Source organism: Sciurus carolinensis, chromosome 8, assembly GCF_902686445.1.
Source record: "Sciurus carolinensis chromosome 8, mSciCar1.2, whole genome shotgun sequence".
Classification (NCBI taxonomy): domain Eukaryota; kingdom Metazoa; phylum Chordata; class Mammalia; order Rodentia; family Sciuridae; genus Sciurus; species Sciurus carolinensis.
The window spans coordinates 68623560-68644705 of record NC_062220.1 but is presented as its reverse complement, the minus strand read 5'-3'; the positions used below and the strand labels follow the sequence as shown (position 1 = coordinate 68644705).

The following is a 21146-nucleotide window of genomic DNA, read 5'->3' as shown; positions in this document are numbered from 1 at the left end:
TTCTGAGCCATGACCTTTGCAAAGCTTCCAGTAGCTACTCAAGTAGCCTATCTTATCTCCCAGGGCCCTTGACAGGCTGTTAAATCCCAGATTCCATATGGATTCAAATCAACGAACTCTCCTTATCCAGTTTCATATTTTGCTTCTGAGGATCCACACTCAGCCATTCTCTCCCAGTTGTTCATGGTACATGTCAGCGGGTTCTCCAGCTTTTCTGGTTATAATCCCCCTCAAAGATCCAGTACTTTCCCACTCCAGTCATGCTGAGACTTGACCCTAATTATTTGGAAAATGATCAGGAGAAGCAGCACAGGCAGATCCTGAGGAAAGCAGGCATTTTCCTGTAAGACACATATGCTTGAGGATTCTGCATTGTCTGCATGTGTGGAGGTGAAGGAGTGGGGCAACATTTTCAACTTTTTTAGACTGCTCTTCTGTGACCTCAGAGGGCTAAGGAGAACCTGAGGACTCAGGGTTCTCATGCGCCTCATCCCATGTCTCAGGATTCTTCTGTTTCCCTGTGAGACTGTCCTTGGCCTAGGCAATTTGCCTTAATTTCAATGATTATGTCTTGTGCCCAGTCTTTGGCTCTTTTGTCCTCTAGCTAGAATAGATTAGAGTCTCTTCAAACATGTCCCCCAAAAGACCCTCTGATTCTTACATTCTGCTTTAAATTGTCATTTGATTGTCCTGGGCCTGTCATTTCCCCTCATTAAAGGCATGCAACAACATCCGCCCTCTCTACAGTCCTTATAATTACTGAGTCTCCCATATCTTCCAATGCCCAAAATATCACTCAAGTCAATGCTGCCTCTTCCCTTATCCTGTCTCAGTTCTCACGAGTGACAGTTTTAGTATTTATTGTACCACTACTTCTTGCCAGGGACCATCAGTATGGATTCCACGCTGGGGTCCTCATGGCCAGCTAAGCAGTTAATTAACCACCTCCAGAATTATATCTTAGGATCTACTTTTAGGTCAACTATCTACTACCAGCTGTTTCAGGTCAGGTGTCCTAGAATCAGAGCCTAAGAAGAGATTCCACCACATGTGATCTATTAAGGAAGTATTCTTCAAGAAAACTCTTTGAGAGAGTGAAGGAAAAAGAGAAGAGGAAAGTGCAGAGTAAGATGTGGCCTTAGATCCTCAGAGGAGCTCAGGTGTATAAACTGCAGGCCAAGGTGTCCTGCCCTTTGAGGCCTAAGGGCCAGACTTGTATACCCTTAATCAGTCAGTCATTGGCTGTGAGTTCCCCTAGGAGTGTTTGGGGTCGGAGGGAGGTGTGGAAAAGCAAGTCTTCAGTGAAGGTCAGCTGTGAGCTGTTAGCAGCCACCAGGAGGTGGGTTTACTAACCAGATAAAGGAGATGGGGGTGGGTGCAGGTACAAGGGCACTGCAGTTGCTAGGGTATTTTTTAAATGTTTGAAAAACATTGCATAGGAGTGACTTTACCTAGCCTCTGTCTGTTAGAACCTAATCTACTCTAAGTTTCTGTCTTCTGTGCAAGCCTCTAAACTCCTCTGGGGCAGCGGCTCTCTCCTATTCATCTTTGCATTCCTCATTCAGAGGTTGGCACTGAATATTACTAAACAAACATTTCTCAAATCAAGGGAGGTTTGGGGAAGACCACAGAGAAACTTGAACTCCAGGCTGAATGCTTTGAACATTATTCTGTTGACAATTAGGAAGAGTTCAAAACGCTTCGTTGGCAGCAGTGTGTAACATGTATTGGACCAGGGAGAAAGAAGAGCCGAGAGCTATTACTGCAACCCAGGCAAAAGCAACCAAAGGCGGAATTTGAGTGGAGGCTCTGAATGTGGAGAGGCAGATGCAAAAGTAATTAAAGAATATTATCTACAAGGTCCAGATGGCCTTAGGCTGACATCCGGTTTATAGAGACCGACAGGGATTTTAAGCAATCAAGTATCTTAGGAGTTTTGTACTTACATGCCCTCAGGCAGACAGAAGAAGAGCGTTTCTCATGTTTGCATGGAAGAAATATCTAGAAAGTAAACCCATGTGGGTTTTCTCATTACCATGCACAGTTAAGACAGAATCCCTAAATATTCTTTTTCCCTCATTTTGGACAGAGCTCCACAATCACATCTGAGAAAAGTCAAGGTTGTCAGTGTGGAATTTACTCAGTTTATTATGACTAAGGTACTTTAAATTTAAATGAATTCTAGTGACAATGCCTTCAAATCAGTCATTCTATATAATAGCATATGTTCCAAAGCTGCAGTGTCAGCACATTATTCTTGCTGGATTCTGGACTGTATTCTGGTTGGAATAATTTTTCCATGACTCAGATGGATCATATACACACCAGGAAATACTTATTTTACTTTTTGCTAACCCCTTCTAGACTTTGACTATAGGGAAAGATATTTACATTCCTGTCTGTGACTTTTGGCCAGGTGCCTGCAGTTCACGTTGTTTTCCGAGAGCTTGTTCCTGGGAACCTGGTTACATGGACTGGACCTGGATTTGCCAGAGTTCTCCCTGGAGCTGGCTTGAGATTTGCTGTCAACAACATTCCTTTTCCCATGGACTTCACCATTGCTATTCGCTATGAAACTCAGGTAACTTTGCACCCTAACTTCACGACGGCAAAAAAAAAGAAAAAAAAAAAAAAAAGCTGAGAGCAACACATTCTTGAACTGTTTCCATTGCAGCCTTGCTAGGATAAGTTCATCCTAAAACAATTTGGCACAAGTAGAACATCTGGAGAGCATTAGAGACAAAAGGGTTTCCTAAAGATGTTGAAGCAGCAGAAAGAGCCATGTGCTCACATGCTTCATCCATGGAGAGAAGCTCACATGGGAGCTGTATGTTTGGGGGACCAGGTTTAAGGAAGTGGCAGCTGAATGTTTGTACAAGAATAATAAACAACTAAAATAATACAAATTATGCCCCCCGGGACTTTAAAAATTTTTTTAAAATCTACATATGTGCTGAGATTTAGACTGAGAGGGGATGAAGCAGAAGCATTTATTTGAATTCAGGTCTTACTCTGCAACAAGAGAAAGACTAAAATCATACAGCCCCACACCCTGCCTGCTGTCCTACTATCTGCCCCCCAGGCCTCTCAAGAAATATCTGAAATGGAATAAAAACAAAATTAGAACCAGGTGGTGGCACACGCCTATAATCCCAACAACTCAGGAGGCTAAAGCAGGAGGATCTTGAGTTCAAAGCCAGCCTCAGCAACTTAGCAATTCAACAAGATCCTGTCTCTAATAAAACACAAAAAGGGAAAAGGGGGTCGGGGATGTGACTAAGTGGTTAAGTGCCCCTGGGTTCAATTCCTGGTACCAAAAAACAAACAAACAAACAAGCAAAAACTTATGCTCTGGAGTCATAGTTCCTAAACTTTTCTTTGATAATATGAAGGTCACCAACCATCTCCCCCCAAACAATATTTTATGTGACTGGAAGGAGGAATCATCCCTCTGGGGACTACATTCTGGAGCTGCTCACTGTGCATCACATGACCACAGCACTCACCCACTTTAAAACTCTTGATAGAACATAATTCTTTACTTCTCACTTATAAATGAAAACCAAAGACTTGGATAAACTTTGACCTAGTGAGTATGAAAGAAAATATTTTTTATTCATAGAACATATTCATTTATTCATAACACAACCCAGTTTCTCCAAATTGTAAGACTTTCCAAATAAAACTAATTATCTTTTCTTGATTGATAGGTAGATAGATTAGAGAGATAGATATCCTTTTGTGAATGATTCCAGATTGGTTTTCTTTGTTCTGTGATCCAGGGACATGAAGAATGAATCAAATCCTTCTGAGACAGGGGTTGAACATTAGAGCTGTCAGGAGGGTTAAGGTTTTCTAGGCTTGAGGGCTGTAACTATGGCCAAAAACAATGTTCTTGCAGCCTGGATCACAGTATAGACACCAGACAGCTGGGCCTGGGAGTGAGACATTCAGATTCTTTCAACTCCAAAACTCTGTTTTCCAAGTGAGCTGTGGGTTGCAAATTCAATTCCTTGAACTATCCTTAGGTATACAAGTGTGTGCACAAAATAATTTCCTGCCTCCTCACTGTGTCATGCCTGTCTAGTCTGCAGCTGACTGGGCCATCCAGATCCTGGTTAACCCCCCTGTGGGGGGCGAGTACTGTACACACAAGACTCCACCACTGAAGCCTCAGTCTTTCGCCTTACCAGCAACTGCCAGGTATGCTTGGGATCTGTCTTTGAATTGAATTCATATGTCAATCATTTGTACCATGAAACTAAATGGGAGAAGAGGGGCATTGAAGGAGACCATAGCATTTAGTATGCACTTACTGTATATTGCACTGTGTTGTTTATTTAATATAACATTTAATCTTTATAACAATGGAATGAAATGGGTATGTCCTCATTTGATGAAGAGGAATTGAGAATACTTAAATGACTCGTCTGGGTTTTATCTCTACTGTAGCAGAACCAAGATCCCAACCTGAATAGATATCCTGGCCCTGAACATGAATGTTCCTTTTCCACTTCCAGATGGTTTTGAAATGTGAGAAAGTGAAGTACTGTAAGAATATAAATAGAATATTCAGTTGAATACTCTCCATAGCTGAGAGTCTGTAAAGTTAAAACTACTGATTTTTTTTTTTTTTTTTTTTTTTTGGTACCAGGGATTGAACTCAGGGGCATTTAATCACTGAGTCACATCTCCAGCCTTTTCTTTTCTTTTCCATTTTTTTTTTTTTTTTTTGAGAGAGCGTCTTACTAAGTTGCTTAGAGCCTTGCTATGTTACTGAGCCTGGCTTTAAATGTGCCTTCCTTTTACCTTGGTCTCCCAAATCACTGGGATTACAGGAATGCACCACTGTACCTGGCGAAGCTACTAATTTTGAGGCCATGAGCCTCTAAGTGTGCATCTACTGCCCACCCAGCTCACCAGTGCTTGTGTAGACTTAAATTTTGTCTTAGCCCCATGGTGGAGCCCCCTTTCAGCTCAAGTGGAATGCTACCAAATACTGTGGCCACATAGGTGATATAATTGTACTTCTGTCACTGAAGTTTGCTGTTTCTCTTAATCCAGAATCATGCTGCTTCCCACACCCATCTGTTTAGAACCAGATGTACAATATTCCGTAGACGTCTATTTTTTTCAGCCTTTGGAGTCCCACGCTCATTCTCACATCCTGGTTGATTCTGTAAGTATCTCAGAGCTTTGTGGATGTTTTCTTCTCAACTGAGGACCAATATATTTTAGGCTGATGATATGTTTCTTGAAAAAATGTTTCTGTTTAATTATGAGAGTCACCTAATAGCTATTGCAAACTGTTTTTAACAGCATGTCCCAGTAATGGTTTGAAGTGTGTTACAAATTATGTTATTTAAGCTTCACAGCAACCTGTGAGGTAGGTGCTGTCATTATTTGACAAATGGGGAAACTGAGGCACAGTGTCTGCAGAGCTAATGTGTAAGGAGTTAGGAATGGGAACCTCACTTCCCGGTTCCAGATCTCTGAGCTGCTGCAGCACACTGGCATTACAGAAAGTTTAAAGAATAAATTTCACTATTTCAATTATTATCATCTCGTAAGTTCCCATTTGGTACATCCTATGCTTTTATATCATTGTAGTCAGAGTGCTCATACAATTACGTATGCAGATTTTTTCACTTCACCTTTCATCATAAGCAGTTTCTTTTGCTACTTATGTAGTCTTATCTCTTTTAGAAAGCATGCATAATGCACTGAGTGACCTCTCTCAGCATCTTTCCCGAAGAGCTGAACTATAGGTGTTCCTTCCAAACCTCTTATCTGCACTGTCCTTCAGGCAGAGGCTGGCCACTAGCCAGAGTTTGGGCATTGATCAAATTTACTTAATTTATTTACCTATTACCCTACTTTTGGTCATATAAGTGGATTTTTCATGACTATATACATATATATATAAAGATACATATGATATGTATCTTTAAAACACATCCCTATTTTATCTTAGGTTCAATGGTTCTTGAAATAATTTATCAAATCTTTTCTGGAAGGAATGCTCCAATTAATTTTCAGAATCATCAATAATATATGAAAAAGATCAGTTTTATCCCACTTTCAGCAGAATTATATGGAATTTTAAAAGGTAATTTAATGAATAAAAGAATCAAATTGCTTTTTAGAATTTTATTTTTGAATATTCATGAGAATCTTCTAGTTTCATGTTTCAGTTGGAAACTATATCCCTACTGAGTTTTATGGAAACACACTCATGCCCATTTGTTTGAGTATTATCTGTAGTTGCTTCAAACTAAAAATTCAAAAAGAGTTGAGGAGTTGCACAGAGACCTTATGACTCACAATGTCAAATATGTTTACTATTGGTCCTTTACAGGTAGTTTGTAGGCCCCTGATTTAGTGAGAGATATATTTATGTCTTGTAAATCATACCTTCAAAGTTCATTTTGAAACATTTAAAATATTTAAATGCTTAAAGTTTAAATTCTGGAACATCAAACATTTAAAGTTTAAATCCTGGAACTTTATTATATTTGCTTATACAGAATTCAGTATGGGCATGTATATCTTGGATTTTATCAAACATGTTTCACCTATCATTAACATCATACAGGCATTGTTTTTAGATTATCTAGCCAAATGTATGATTACAAAGTTTAACGAAAGAGGAATAAAGGAAGGAAGGATAGAAGGAAGGAAAGTAGAAAGGAAGGAAGGAAGAATATACCCAGTTAAATTTGAATTACAGAAGAACACAATTAAGTTTTCATATAAATATGTCCCAAATATTGCTCTCAAATGTTGTGTAAAACATTTGTGAAAAAAATATTCATTGTTGTTATGGTTAAGATATGAGGTGTCCCCAAAAAACTCAGGTGAGAGACAATGCTAGAAAGTTTAGAAGTGAAATAATTGAGTTATAAAAGTCTTAACCTAATCTCTGCATTAATCCCCTGATGGGCTTAACTGGGTGGTAACTGTAGGCACTTAGGATATGGTTGGAGGAAGTGAGTCCCTGGGGGGCATGCCCTTGGAGTTTTTATTTTTTTCTGTGGTGAAGAGAGTTCTCGAGTTCTCTCTCTCTCCCCCACCCCCATCTCTCTCTCTCTCTCTCTCTCTCTTTCTGTCTCTCTCTCTCTCTCCCTCTCTCCGCTTCTTGGTGGCCATGTCCTGAGCTGCTTTCCTCCACTATACTCCTCTACCATGATGTCCTGCCTTACTGGGCCTTGAGGGATGGAGTTGGTCATGTATGAACTGGAACCTCTGAAACGGTCAGCCCCAAATAAACTTTTCCTCCTCTAAAATTGTTCTTGTCAGGTCTTTTTGGTCATAACAGTGAAAAAACTAACAAAAAAAATTGTTTCTCCAAAATTCAATTTAAACTGGGTAATACTGGCAACCTCAACCAAAAGTGGTCTAAATCTGCATCTGGAGGGCTGTGTAATAGTTGAAGTGAGGTTCTACCACATTACAGTAGAAATGAAGTAGAAAATAGAAACAAACTTATGAATGGGAAACAGACTCTCATGCTTTCCCTGCCCATAAAATTTATCTTCTCTGCAGAGGAGTTTAAATGGAACTGTGCTTATTAACCAACCTATGAATTACAAAAGGAAGAAAATCAAATCCAACAAGTTTAATTCAGGGATAAGAATGCTAAAAGTTGGGGACCCAGATTGAGCAAATAAAGAAAAAGGATTCAGGGATCCCTAGATCACTAAGGGATATTATTATTACAATGATAATCACAAAACTCAAATTTATAATAGCCAATATAGTCCTCATTTTAAACCCATATTCTAAATATTTCTAAATTTTATAAATTCCAAAGGTTATTAAATGCATCCATCCAAATTATCTCGTCACTAAATGTATACACACCAGGCACTATGCTAGTCCTGGAGTGTAAAATATGGTTTTTGCCTTCAAAAAAATCTCAGTTTGATACAGAAGATAAGCATGTAAATAAAATTATTGTAGGAATGTTTGATAAATATAATAAGTGGATAATTTGAAATTAATTTAAAAGTGTATCCATTTGATCAGTTTCCAAGCAATCATTTTCTTACATATATGGAAAACCCTAAAACAGATAGAAAATAGGGCAGCAATCTCATCTTGGATAACCATCAGAAATCTCAGAAGAGGCCCTGGATTCCTGTTTTAGACAGTATTCCCTAAGAGCAGGGTCTCATATTCCCTGAGAGAGGGTCTCAAATAATGTGACTTATTGAGGGCGTGTTCCTAAGAAAAGAGGAATAAGAAAAATAGGAGAGGTTGGGGAAAGGAACCAAGGAGGATGTGATCACCACTGGGGTTGGGGGGTACTCCAGTCTGGTCCCAGAGTTTGCTCCACAGTGTGAATTGCACCAAAGAATTAAATCCACCTGGAGGCAAAGTGGTGCTCCTAAATGTGCCCAAGTCATTGGCTGCAGGCTCACCAATGTCATCACCCCTCCAGTGAGTTCATAAATTCCAGGACAAGATGGCCGAGGGCTAATTTCTGAAGAAGACAGTTGTGAGTCTTTAGGAGCCAATGACGCAGCAGCTGGAAGATGGATACACTAGCCCGGAAAGGATCCAGACTGGGCACCTGCTGTGTGCACTGTAGTCCCTGACCCAGGATGTCCAGCAGAAGAAAGACATGGCACGTTTCATTATTACAAACTAACGTGGTTGATGCCACATTACCAATTTTGCTGCTCTGGAAAAATACTCAACCACTTGGGACTAAGCCATTTCAAAGTTCATTCTTCTCCTTAGTCAGATTATCAATGGCATCTAAGACCAAATGCAACCTCTGTTCAACCCTGGGTACTCCTCTGCACAAATGCCTTTTGTTTGGCAGACACAATAAGACAGTTGAGATTTGTTTTCAGTTGCTCAGATTACATGATATGTGCCTCCATAAAACTGTGTTTAGAGTCAAAGTATATTAAACATTCTAGAATATAAAACTGCCATTCTTCTATTTAAATCCTGGAGCAGACTACACTGGTAAACATAAAGTCCTTTGAAGTTTCTAGGAAAAGAAGTGAGTCAAGGCATTACAAAATTCTATAGCTGACAGAAACTTTTGTCCTCTAGTCCATCAGCCTGGTTTCAGGAACAGCCAACTCTAAACTGGCCCAGATGATAGCTATTAATTATCTCTGGTTAGCTACCCTTATCCCCAGACTTGTACCATCTACCTGTCTCCTAAATTTCTCCCTGCCTGATTTACTTGAAAAATGTATAGTTACCTTAGTATCAACTTAAAGATACAATAGTAGAAATATAAATATATTTCTTTATGGAACAAAGTTTTATGAAACACTGTAAATTAGACATGGTGGTAGGCACAAGTGTGGACAAGACATGTACCATCCCTGCCACTCCGAGGCTCCCTCTTTAAAGGGGAGATGCAGAGAAGCCGACAACAGCAACAGCATAAGAGAATCCTTGGAGTCATAGCGGGTTACTTACCTGAAAAGCTCAGTGTGACTCAAGTGGTGGTTCTCAACCTCCTTTAATCCAAACTACTGATGTTTTAAACAGCTTTCTATTACTACGACCAAGTACCTGAGATAAGCAACTTACAAAGAGAAGATAAGCTCCTAGTTTGGGTTGGTTGGCACTGTTGTTTTGGGGCCTGTGGCAGAGTAGCACATCATGGTGGGGAACCTTCATAGATGTCCAATGGAACATTTGAAAATTGCAGGTGACATGAGATCATTTTCCATTTTATGAGAATGTCTAGTATTTCTGACCCCCATGCCCTAAATGCTTGTAACACACCATACTCAATCACTGTGATGATCAAAGCCACTCTGAGTTTCCAAAATGTTCCCTAGCGGGAGGTGCCTCCCATATGGAGAATTACTGGGCTGAGAGGGCAGTCGGATAGCAGAATGAGGAAATTAAGTGTAGATGTTTTTTTCAAGAGGCAGTGGGAAGCCCCTGAAAAGTTTTAAGGAGGGGATTATTTAATAAGCCACATTTAAAAGGATCACTATGCCTATTGTTATGGTTTGAATATATACCATTCCTTCAAAAGTTCATGTGTGACACAATGTAAGAATGTTTGGAAGTAAAGTGATTAGATTATGAGAGCTGTACCTTGATTGGATTAATTTGTTTGACTGGATTAACTGGGCAGTAACTATAGGCAAGCCGGGTGTGAGGGAGAAGCAGGTCACTGCGGGGGGTGCCTTTGGGGTTTATATTTTATCCTGGTGCGTGAAGCTTCCTCTGTGCTTCTGGTTGCCATATCCTGTGCTGCTTTCCTTTGCCATGTGATGTTCTCCTTCACCCCGAGCTATAGAGTCTGCCAACTGTGAAACTGTCAGCAGAAATAAACTCTTTCTCCTCTAAGTTGTTCTTGTCAGGTCTTTTGGTCACAGTGTTGAGAAGATGACTAAACAACTACAATGCAGAAAGTTGATGGAAGGTGGCAGGAATGGAAACTGGGACTTCTATTGGGCTGCTACTCTCGTTGTCGAGGGGAGTGGAGAACAGCAAATGCATCCCAGATACAGTGAAGAGGTGGAACTGAATAGGCTTGTGATCCATGTGATGTGGGTGGGACACAGGTGGGGGGTGTTGATAACAAGGGAACAGATGTCAAAGACGACCTTCTTTTGGCCTCCGCTGAGAGCTTGGCAGATGGTGGCGTTACTTAGCAAGAGCAGACTCAGAAAGGAAAGCAGGTTTCAGGTGTCTGGTTTGTGGTGCTGTGGGGCAGCCAACAGGCAATTGGATCAGTGCAGATCTGGAGTCTTATTGAGGCAGATGCAAGATTCCAATGCCCACAGCCTAGAGCTGGTAACCTGGTCCTGTCAAGGGCACCAAAGAAGCAGGAATGGAGTGAGAATGGGCTGATGAGAGAACCCTGAGGAACCCCAACATTTAGGGCTGAAGAGAGGTATTATATTAGCTGGTAAAGAAGGCAGAGGGGTGGCAAGAAGTTCAGGAAGTCTGTCAAGGAGTGGAGGGCCAGAAACAGGGGCAGTGGTAGGAGGAAGAACTGAGATCAAGGAGGTGGTTGTACAGGTGGGAGAGATGTGAGCACATTTAATGTCAGCTGAGAGGAAGAGATGGAAGCAAGAAAGTGTAAGGCAGAGTTTACAGATGGTGGCAGAGATGGCAGCAGGGACACCTCCTCCCTAGAACGCCTCTCCCTCTGTCAGCACCTGGAGACGAGGGAGGTGGTGAGACCCAAAAGCTGGAGTCTGCGAGGCAGAAAAGAGACTTGAGGGTCTATTTTCTCTGTAAAATAAGAAGAGCAAGAGGAGACAACATCTGCCAAGAGTGCAGAAGAACCAGGCTAGAGGTCAAGGAGGAGGGACGTCTGATACACACCCAGGGTTGAGAGCTCACCAACAGCAACTGCGTGGCCAACAGCAACTGCGGAAAGACTGGAGAGAGTTGAAAGTAAAGGGAGGTGGAAACTGGTTTCAGTGTGAACAAAGAAAAGAGGAGACCAGGGAGAAATATCTATGCCACCCAATCCTATCCAACTTGGCCCACTGAATAAAAACCTATTTTTTTAAAATATTTTTATAGTTGTCAATGAACCTTTATTTTATTTATTTATATGCGATGCTGAGAATCAAACCCAGTGCCTCATGCATGGTAGGCAAGTGCTCTACCCTGAGCTACAACTCCAGCCCGGGAAAACCTATTTTCAATACACTATTTTTAACGCCAGGTGTTCAAAATGACCAACTTGATGTGGTCAATACACTCCCTACTTTATCATCCAAAGCCATTAATACACATTTTAAATAGTATTAGGCAAAACAAAGGAAAAAAAGATAAATAGTATTAGGTCATGACAAACTTTTCTCAAAACATAACAGAATAGCCTTTCTTCACATAGATATTAAACTCTTGGAAAATAAACTTATTTTGGTACATTTGTTCCCATAATGGCTAAATGGCCTATGCCAGCCATTCCCAAAATGTTATCTATGAAACATTGATTTTAATATAAGGTCTTATTTGGATATAGGACCAAGTGTTTAAATAACTATAAACATTAAATTCAAAAAGTATCTTTCTTGCAGAACTTCTCATAACTCTAATATGTTAATCTATACTATGAATTTCCAAGAAATTAGTAGTTTGATGTAGAACACCACTTTTAACATGTAATGGGAAAAAAACCAAGAGGAGAATTTTATGGAATTAGAGTACACTGTACCACATGAGAAGCATAGTCTCAGCCATAATTAATCACAAGTAGCCTAGTTAAAAGTCTTTCATATCTAGGACAATTTTATTAGCAAGTATAAGACATAATAATTATGATAATAAAAAAGATCAAGGCAATTTAATTTCTTTGCTATAAGTCAATAAATGTAAATATCTAGTGAAAGATTTCCTAAATAACCAAAAATCACAAAGTCTTCAGTCCTAGACAAGTTAAAGGATTGGATTGAGTCTTTTAAACCATTATTCTCAGAGATCTATTATTTTATAGCATGAGAATATTGGACAGCAGAGGGTTTGAAAGAATCTCTTCTCATTATTTCCAAAGCTTGGCCTTATTCCACAAATCAGTTCATTGGAGGATTTCTGCAGCAAGCAGGACATGGATGAGTATCAGCTGCACAATTGTGTTGAAATTGCCTCGGAAGTGGGACCTCAAGTGCTCTCTGGTGCTTGCGAAAGGCTCGTGGTCAGCATGTCTGCCAAGCTACATAATGGGGCAGTGGGTGAGTATCTGTCTAATGGGCTCTACTGAAGCACTCAGAGCTATGTAAATGCTTTTTGGAACATAAGTAAATTGATATATTTTAGCATCCACTCCAAACCACAGCCAAAATAACTACCACTCAATCATCAGATGTACAGAGCAGTCTGCTGATGGTTGGAATCATAATTCATAGTACAGTAAGTATATAAAAGAGGAACCTTGGAGCAGCTTTGGAGTGCTGGCCTGCAGAGCAGAGGTCCTACAGGACCCATTTGGAATCCCAGAATTTGGGGGCTGGAAGGAACTCCAACAAATTTCTTCATCCCAAAACCTTCAATAAATGAGGATGTTAGGGTTCAAAAATCGTGTGCAGTTGCCCATTCACTTAGGTATAGCAGAGGGTTTCTCAACTTCAGCACTATGGAACTTCTGAGCAGCATAAGTCTTTCTTGCATGTATACCTAAGAGGCTGTTAGCCACATCCCTACCCACCTGATACCATATGGCCCTCCCTGAGTCGTGACAACCAAATATGTCTCCAGACATTTTCCAAATGTCCCCTATGGGGCAAATAATCCTGAGTTGAGAAACAGTGCTATAGAGTGACAGCTACCGTGAGAGCCTGGGTTTCTGGAGCTCTAAGCAGATGCTTCTTCCTTGAGGGTGGGGCTATGGATTCAGTGTGCCATCATCTCCCAAAATACATGAAATGGGAGGAACACTCATAGGTATACTCCAGCACCAACAGAAAGCACTGGAAATTGAAGTATTAACATCAAATATATCAGAATAATTTTTAAGTCTCTCTCTATTTATTTATTTATTTATTTATTTATTTATTTATTTGGTACCAGGGATCGAACCCAGGGGTACTTAACCATTGAGCCACATCCCCCAGCCCTTTGTTTTTTTATTTTGAGACAGGGTCTCACCAAGTTGCTTATAGTCTCGCTAAACTGCTAAGGCTGGCTTCAAACTTGCCATTCTCCTACCTTGGCCTCCGGAGTTGCTGGGATTACAAGCCATGTGCCACCACATGTGCCACCAACTTCAATAAATGTTATTCAACAAGTTAATGAAAGACTTAAAGTAGGCGTGGTGGTGCATGCCTGTAATCCCAGCGGCTCAGGAGGCTGAGGCAGGAAGATCCCAAGTTCAAAACCAGCTTCAGCAGCAATATTTATTGAGTATTTACTACATGCCAAATGCCGTTCTAAGTACTACCCAGGTATTATTGCCTTTGAGCTGTACCACAGTCCCATAAGGTAGATCCTGTAATGTCCCCATTTAACAGTTGAGGGAGTCAAGGGCTAGAGAGCTGCCAAAGAAAGAAGCGAACTAGACCTACCAGGAGCAAGGTCCTTCTCTGCCACCCCCTTCGGTTCTACTTCCCTTCCTCTTTTCCATGCAGCCTGCAAGTGTCACCCCCAGGGTGCAGTAGGATCCAGCTGCAGCCGACTTGGAGGCCAGTGCCAGTGTAAACCTCATGTGGTTGGGCGCTGCTGTGACAGGTGCTCAGCTGGAAGCTATGGTTTGGGACATCATGGCTGTCACTGTAAGTAGAAAAAGACATGAGGGGAACATGCTTGGCATTTCAAAAGCAGGCAGAGGCATGTGGGGGTTTTAAAGGAAGGGACATTGGGAACTTGACTACGTTATTCAGGCTGTAGGTAGATAAAATGTGCTGAAAATTTTTCTACCAAACATTCATCCACTGATTCAGCCCCAACTGAGTGTAGAGTACTGTTAGGAACAAGATGTGATCTGGTGTCTGGAAGTCTGCATCCTGTGTTAAATGGACAGTAGTACTCCAGGTAAAAGTGGGAACTCCATGAAGGGAGTTGGCTGTGCAAACCCAGCTTTAGGACGTAGCCTGTAAGCCCAGTGGCCAGAGAGGCTAGAACAATGATGAGACTGGGAAGGCAAGAAGGGACCCCCCAGTCCCTTCAGCCAATTGGTAATTCAGCTCTCTGGCTTCACATGCAGGGTATTTAGTTCTCTATTCACAGTATAAACCATTAGAATGTTGTTCCCCACTGAAACCTATCTTAAGTGCCATGAAACCTATAGGTAGGTAGGTTAATTCTCCTTTCCAGTAGGGGAACATATCTTTTCAGTCATGATTCAGTGACAGGGTCCCCTTCCTGGGCATTTCTTAGGTGGGGCTGCCTACCTAGCAAACAGTGTCTACCTAGGTCCATTATTACGTTTTCTTCTCTTTAAAAAAAAATCTTATGAAGTGCTTAAGATATGCAAAGAGATCTACACATGAGAGCAAATACTTCTTCTGTATACCACGCTATCAAACCAACAGGCCTTACATTTTTGTACAGGAAAGATTGGCTCAAGAGATTCAGCAATTTATCAGGAAAGAATTGGGCCTCTACTACCTAGTATAGCAAAAAGAAAAGTCTGACTATCCCAAGAAGGGTTCTGACATTTTTTACAATATTGAAGTTATACTTTGACTCCTACTAATATTTAGAAGCGAAAGTCATTGAAAGCATGTTGCTTGTTTGTTTCTTGTGTATAAACAAGTGTTTATGGCCCAGCTGTTCACAACTTCTGTTTATTGGACAAATCAGTGAATTGTTATTTAACAAATATTTGCCTGGTACTCATTATGTGCCAGGTTTTGTTCTAAGCATTTTATTGACTCATTTCACTCACCTGGTTTGCAACAGGGAACACAAAAATCATAACTATAACTCTCCATCACCATTTTGCTTGCTACCACCCAACATGATTCTCTTTGCTTTATCCAGCATGTCACTGCCATCCTCAAGGCTCAGAGAACACAGTATGTGACCAAATAACTGGTCAGTGCCCCTGCCACAAAGAGGTGACTGGCCGCCGTTGTGACCAGTGCTTGGCAGGCTACTTTGGGTTTCCCAACTGCCGTCCTTGCCATTGTAATGGGTTTACTGAACTTTGTGATCCAGAGACAGGGTCGTGCTTCAATTGTGGAGGCTTCACGACTGGAAGAAACTGTGAAAGGTATGGAATTCACATGCATTTTAATTTTTAGATTTTGAAATTTTTGTTCTAATTTATCAAGGAAGGACCTCCGGAGTAAAGACTCAACAGTATTTAAGCGTAGAACAAATGCCGAGGGTGGGAGAGATAATGGTTCCATCATCCTTCAGAGTCATCTTATGACCCAGAAAATGTCTGATTAGATCAGCAACACATTTGCCTGGCACATTGTTTTCATGTTCCTTTACTCCAACATGTAAGTCATAAAGAGCTCTTATACTGAGTTTAATAACTGCACTTGTACAGAGCAAATGAACATCTTCTAAAATATTGAGTTTTAAGAGTTGCATTGTCCCAAAGCATAGCAGAACCACAGTGGCTAACACGTGACCTTTTCCCAGGCACATTTTGGTAAAAGAAAATTGCCTTGACAGGTGCATCGACGGTTACTATGGAAATCCTTCTTTGGGACAATCCTGTCGCCCTTGCCTGTGTCCAAATGTTCCCTCAAGCAATCAGTATTTTGCCCATTCCTGTTATCAGAATCCTTGGATGTCAAATATAATCTGCAATTGTCTTCAAGGTTATGCAGGTATGAAATATAGTTCATCATTTTTTCTTCCATCCCACACTGCAATATGAAAACAATCACATGTTCATAATTTATCTGCCATGGACAAATGAGTAGTACGGAACATCGGTTAAGAGTAAAAGGCACAATTTGCTGCATTGCTGCTCCTTTACTGAACAATGAATTTGAAGGAATCAAACACCAATGGCAATTAGAAACTCATTCCACTGAGCTATAATTGCTTTTAAATAATGTTTTAGGAAATTAACTGACCTAATGAGATCAAGTCAAATTATTTAAATTATAATTATCACATGCTAAGTAAAATATATGCAAATCAGTAGGATATGTATGTTTTATATGTATATAAAACATCAATACATATGTATAAAACATGTAAAATAAATAATAAAATTTAATCAGTCAAATGCATTCTTTGTTATAATTCCAAGCAAGCAATTTGACTGATATTTAACAGATATAACTAATTTTTTCAATGTCTTCAAGTAGTGATCTGGGCATTGTGCAGATACTACATAAGTCCTAATTCAGAATTTGTATCTGTTGTTCTATCAAAATTTTTATTTTAAAGAGTTCAATCATGAATGCAAATACATAATGCAAATAAGATAAAACTTGTGAGGTCTATTTGATTTTGTTATTCTTAGGAAATATGGCAACACTTTTTTCCTTCAAAAATAATTACCATAATAAATAAAAACTCACAAGACTGATTTTCTTCTTGTCTGTTACATTTGAGGTTACACGTGGCCTCAGTTAATTCTTGCCCCTTCTTTCTTCATCAAGCAGAGTTTGGCTTGGTGGGTCCATTTTTAAGAACTGAGGCCATCTTTTTTTTTTTTTTTTTTTTTTTTTTTTTTTTTTTTTTTTTGCGGTGCTGGGGATCGAACCCAGGGCCTTGTGTTTGCAAGGCAAGCACTCTACCGACTGAGCTATCTCCCCAGCCCTGAGGCCATCTTTGGGCATTTCCAAGGGGATAAACCAAAACGTGGAGAGTGGATCCACCATTTGGGCACCTAAACAACTGCAGTTCCCTGGAGGCTAGAAGGATAAAAGAGTATTGGAGAGAAAGATGGCTTCTCCATTTGGTGCTTGGGAGAAATACCCACAAGGGCTCACATATATCAATAACTGCCCTTACCCTTCTTCACCTTAGACACACCTCCCAGGCTGTCACTTTTTTAAACACTTTCCCTTCAGAGCTGCCTCATTTTAACCACAGTTCACCTCTCAGACTGGGTGGAAGTTGGGGACAGGGACTGTTGCACTGAACTTTCAGTCCTGGGGCATGCAAGAGTAACTTCGGTGACATGAGGACTTAGAAATACTGTGCCCACAACTCCTTAGTTTTTGAGGAAGTGTAGAATCTGCTCTTCCCAAAGACTTCTTAGTTCTGTATGACCTTTTAATTTTCTGAGTGAATAATACATTAAAATGAATCGTTTATTTAATTTAGAATACTCTTCCTTATTCGTCCCCCAAAGGTGTGACTTCTCATCATCTTAGAGGAGTCCAAGAATTCTCTATTTACATCAATTCCCCTCCACACACCCAACACTCAGGCCTCATTCCGTTCCCTTTTCCTGCTACCTGCTTTCAGGTGTTCAGTGTGGAGAATGCTCTTCTGGTTTCTATGGTAATCCAAGTGTTTCAGGAACACCTTGCCAGCCATGTGCCTGCAACAACAACATAGATGTAACTGATCCAGAGTCCTGCAACCGGGTAACAGGGGAGTGCCTTCGATGTCTGCACAACACACAGGGTCCAAACTGCCAGCTCTGTAAACCAGGTCACTTTGGATCAGCCCTCAATCAGACCTGCAGAAGTAAGTCTGCAAAGCTCCCTGGGATGAATGTGGTAGCTGAGTGGCTGCTCATTAATGTGTTGTCAGCTTTCCCATGCTGGTTTCATTTAGGCTAGTCTCTGCAAGTGACTGCAGCACCCAGCACCCCCTGGGTGATGGGGCTGTTGCACTGAACATGCCCACAGAAATGAGTACAGTGTCACCACAGGCACTCTCAAATGCATCTCAATGTTCTCACTGGGGTTGTTCATTTGCCTTTTGTGACTCTTGCCTTTAACACCTGTCCTAGTGGATTCAAAGCACATTTCTCAGAGTGTGGTCCACAGGGTACCTATTCCAGAATCACCTGGAGCTGGGGTGAGGTAGAGGGGCCCAAATGCTTATTCCTGGGCTCTACTCCAGACATACAGAATCAGAATCTCTGTGAGGCCCAGGAATCTGTATTTTAAGAAGCTCATCAAGTGGCTTTAAAGTATAAATGTGAGAATCGCTGGTATGGAAGACCGAGATTTGATTCTGTGAGAAAGAGAAAAAAAAGTGTACTAAAATATCAGTGGATCTTTTAACCATTTCCACTAACCCAAATCAATTTAGTAAACCTTTTTTTTTTTTTTTTAAATCATTTAAATAAATAGAGCTTTGGTGAACGGCATGAGGGGAAAGTGAAGCTTATAGTCATCCTTACTGTGAGTTCCCAGAGCATAATGGATTGACACACGTGAAACTGGCATTTCAGGAGATTAAAAAATAATTGAATGGGTTCAGTTTAGATTCTCTAATAAATTCTATGCTATTGTGAGGGTTTTCTCTGACCCCTTTGGAGAAATGACACATCCAGGTCTAAAAAGCTGTTTGCATGGTTTGTTAAATGCCAGTATTCTTGAGTTTACTTCTAACAACAGCTTTCTTATCTCAGGATGCTCCTGCCACCCTTCTGGAGTCAGTCCCACTGTGTGTCCCCCTGGTGAGGGAGCTTGCCCTTGTGACCCTATCACTGGTGCATGCCCTTGTCTACCAAATGTCACAGGCCTGGCCTGTGACCGTTGTGCTGATGGGCACTGGAATCTGGTCCCTGGCAGAGGATGTCAGCCATGTGACTGTGACCACCGGACCTCTCAAAGTAGCCACTGTGACCAGGCAAGACATTTTAAAACTTCCTAGTGCATTCAGAGTGAGAATCGAATTGACTATAATGTAGCTTCCAAATGTGTAAAGAATATTTTCTATATGTGCTATTGTTTTCAGACATGATTAACCTTATGCAGGGACAGAGTTGGTATTTAGTTACTAAGGAATGAAAACACTTCAAAAAAGGTAAAAAAAAAAAAAAAAAAAGGTATGAGGGTCTCAGAGTTAAGCTTACCTACTTCCATTTTCCTTCGGCCTCAGTAAACAGATGCCTTCGGAATCCACAATTCCAAACAAACATACCATTCTCCTTTTCAAAAATGCAAACTTTTTCTTTTAGAATAGATTTGTGAGATTATGATGATTGTACAGAGACACTGTACCCCATACCCAGTTTTCCTTACTATTAACATCTTACACTACTATGATATATTTGTCACAATTAATGAACAAGGATTGATATATTATTAACTGAACTTCATTATTTATTCAGATTTCCTCAATTTTTACCTAATATCTTTTTTTGTGTTAAGACCCCACCCAGAACTCATGATAGTGAGTCATCACGTCTCCTTAGGCTAGTCCTGGCTGTGACAATTTCACAGACTCTCCTTATCTGTGATGACTTTGACAGTTTTGAGGGGTGTTTTGTAGGATGTCCCTCAGTTTAAATTAGTTCAGTGTTTTCCTCATTAGACTGAGCTATGGATTTCGAGAAGGCCTGGGAGGTAAAGTGTTCCCCTTCTCATCACGTCATATTAAGGGTACATATTATTAACATGATTTGTCACTCTTGATATGAATCTTGGTCACCAGGCAGAGGTAGTGTTGGTCAGGTTTCTATCTTCTAAAGTCACTCTCTTCCTCCTTTGCACACTGTATTCTTGGATGGAAGTCGCCATGCACAACACACACTTAGGCAGCAAGGAATTATGTCCACCCCTGGAGGTCAGAGTATCTCCATGAATTATTGGAAGGGTTCTGCATTGGAGATTTTTCTATTGTCCTCTGTTTGTTCATTTATTCAATTTAGATCACCACAGATTTGTGGATACTTACATTATTGGTTATGGTCCAACACTATTTTATTTTTCAAATTTTTCCAACTTTAGCCATTGGAAGCTCATTCATTAGGTTCTTGTATCCCTTTGACATACCCCCAAATTGTAGGGTTTTTCAAAGTACTTCCTTAATTTTTGACACTGAAAAATGCTTCGGGCTCATCTTACATATTTCCTGCCCCAGTCCTAGAATCAGCCCCTTCTCCGATGAGTGCTGGTTCCTTTACTGGATACTAGTGTTAGAATCCAAGATTTGGATGCGAGATGAACACACCCATATTTTGTGTTCCCTTCATACCTGTAGCCACTAACCATGGAATATATTGGTAGAACTCCTCGCGACTGCTTGGCTTCCTGACTTACGACGGACTTCTAACATAGATAACTGCTTTGTCTCGAATGCTTCTTAGACCCTTTGGGAAGTATCACACAACAGCCATGGAAACTAAAGGCAGCCTATGAAGCTGAAGGTCAGATGACATTGGTTTAACCAAAAAGCACTCATGGCAAGGGTACTTTGGGTCGTTTGGTCCATCATGGATCCCACATGGAAGGTTACTCTCTATAATCAGGAAACACTTTTCATTGGAGTATAGAGAAGATTGTGAACAATTAGATTCCCAGCTGTTCAAACAACTACTGATAAATGTCTCTGTGTCAGCCAGGAGGTAGCCCCTAGTGCATTCCCACAGAGACATCCAAATGTGCTGTCCAATGTTTTCATCAACAGTTTAGAGGAGTTGGAAAAAGAAGCTTCTCAAATTTGCAGATACTGCAAAGCTGTCAACTAATGTGCAAAAGACAGCACATGAGGCCAGATATCCTAACAGGCTATCTTGTAGGCTAGAAACAAAAGGAAATGTTTAACAGGGGGAAAAGTAAAGTTGTGCAATTAGGTTTTTAAAATCTCTTGCATAGATACAG

General features: G+C 40.6%; 1 protein-coding gene across 1 annotated transcript in view; it reads left to right on the top strand.

The window, feature by feature from the left end:
• Lamb4 (laminin subunit beta 4) overlaps window positions 1-21146 on the top strand; it is a 100712-nt gene that overhangs the window by 50383 nt on the left and 29183 nt on the right. Inside the window, exons 16-24 of the mRNA XM_047562692.1 lie at window positions 2417-2581; window positions 4088-4203; window positions 5065-5179; window positions 12503-12680; window positions 14073-14216; window positions 15427-15658; window positions 16072-16229; window positions 17830-18054; window positions 18950-19170. Of these exons, the coding sequence (XP_047418648.1) occupies window positions 2417-2581; window positions 4088-4203; window positions 5065-5179; window positions 12503-12680; window positions 14073-14216; window positions 15427-15658; window positions 16072-16229; window positions 17830-18054; window positions 18950-19170 (1554 nt within the window). The remainder of the gene's footprint in view (window positions 1-2416; window positions 2582-4087; window positions 4204-5064; window positions 5180-12502; window positions 12681-14072; window positions 14217-15426; window positions 15659-16071; window positions 16230-17829; window positions 18055-18949; window positions 19171-21146) is intronic.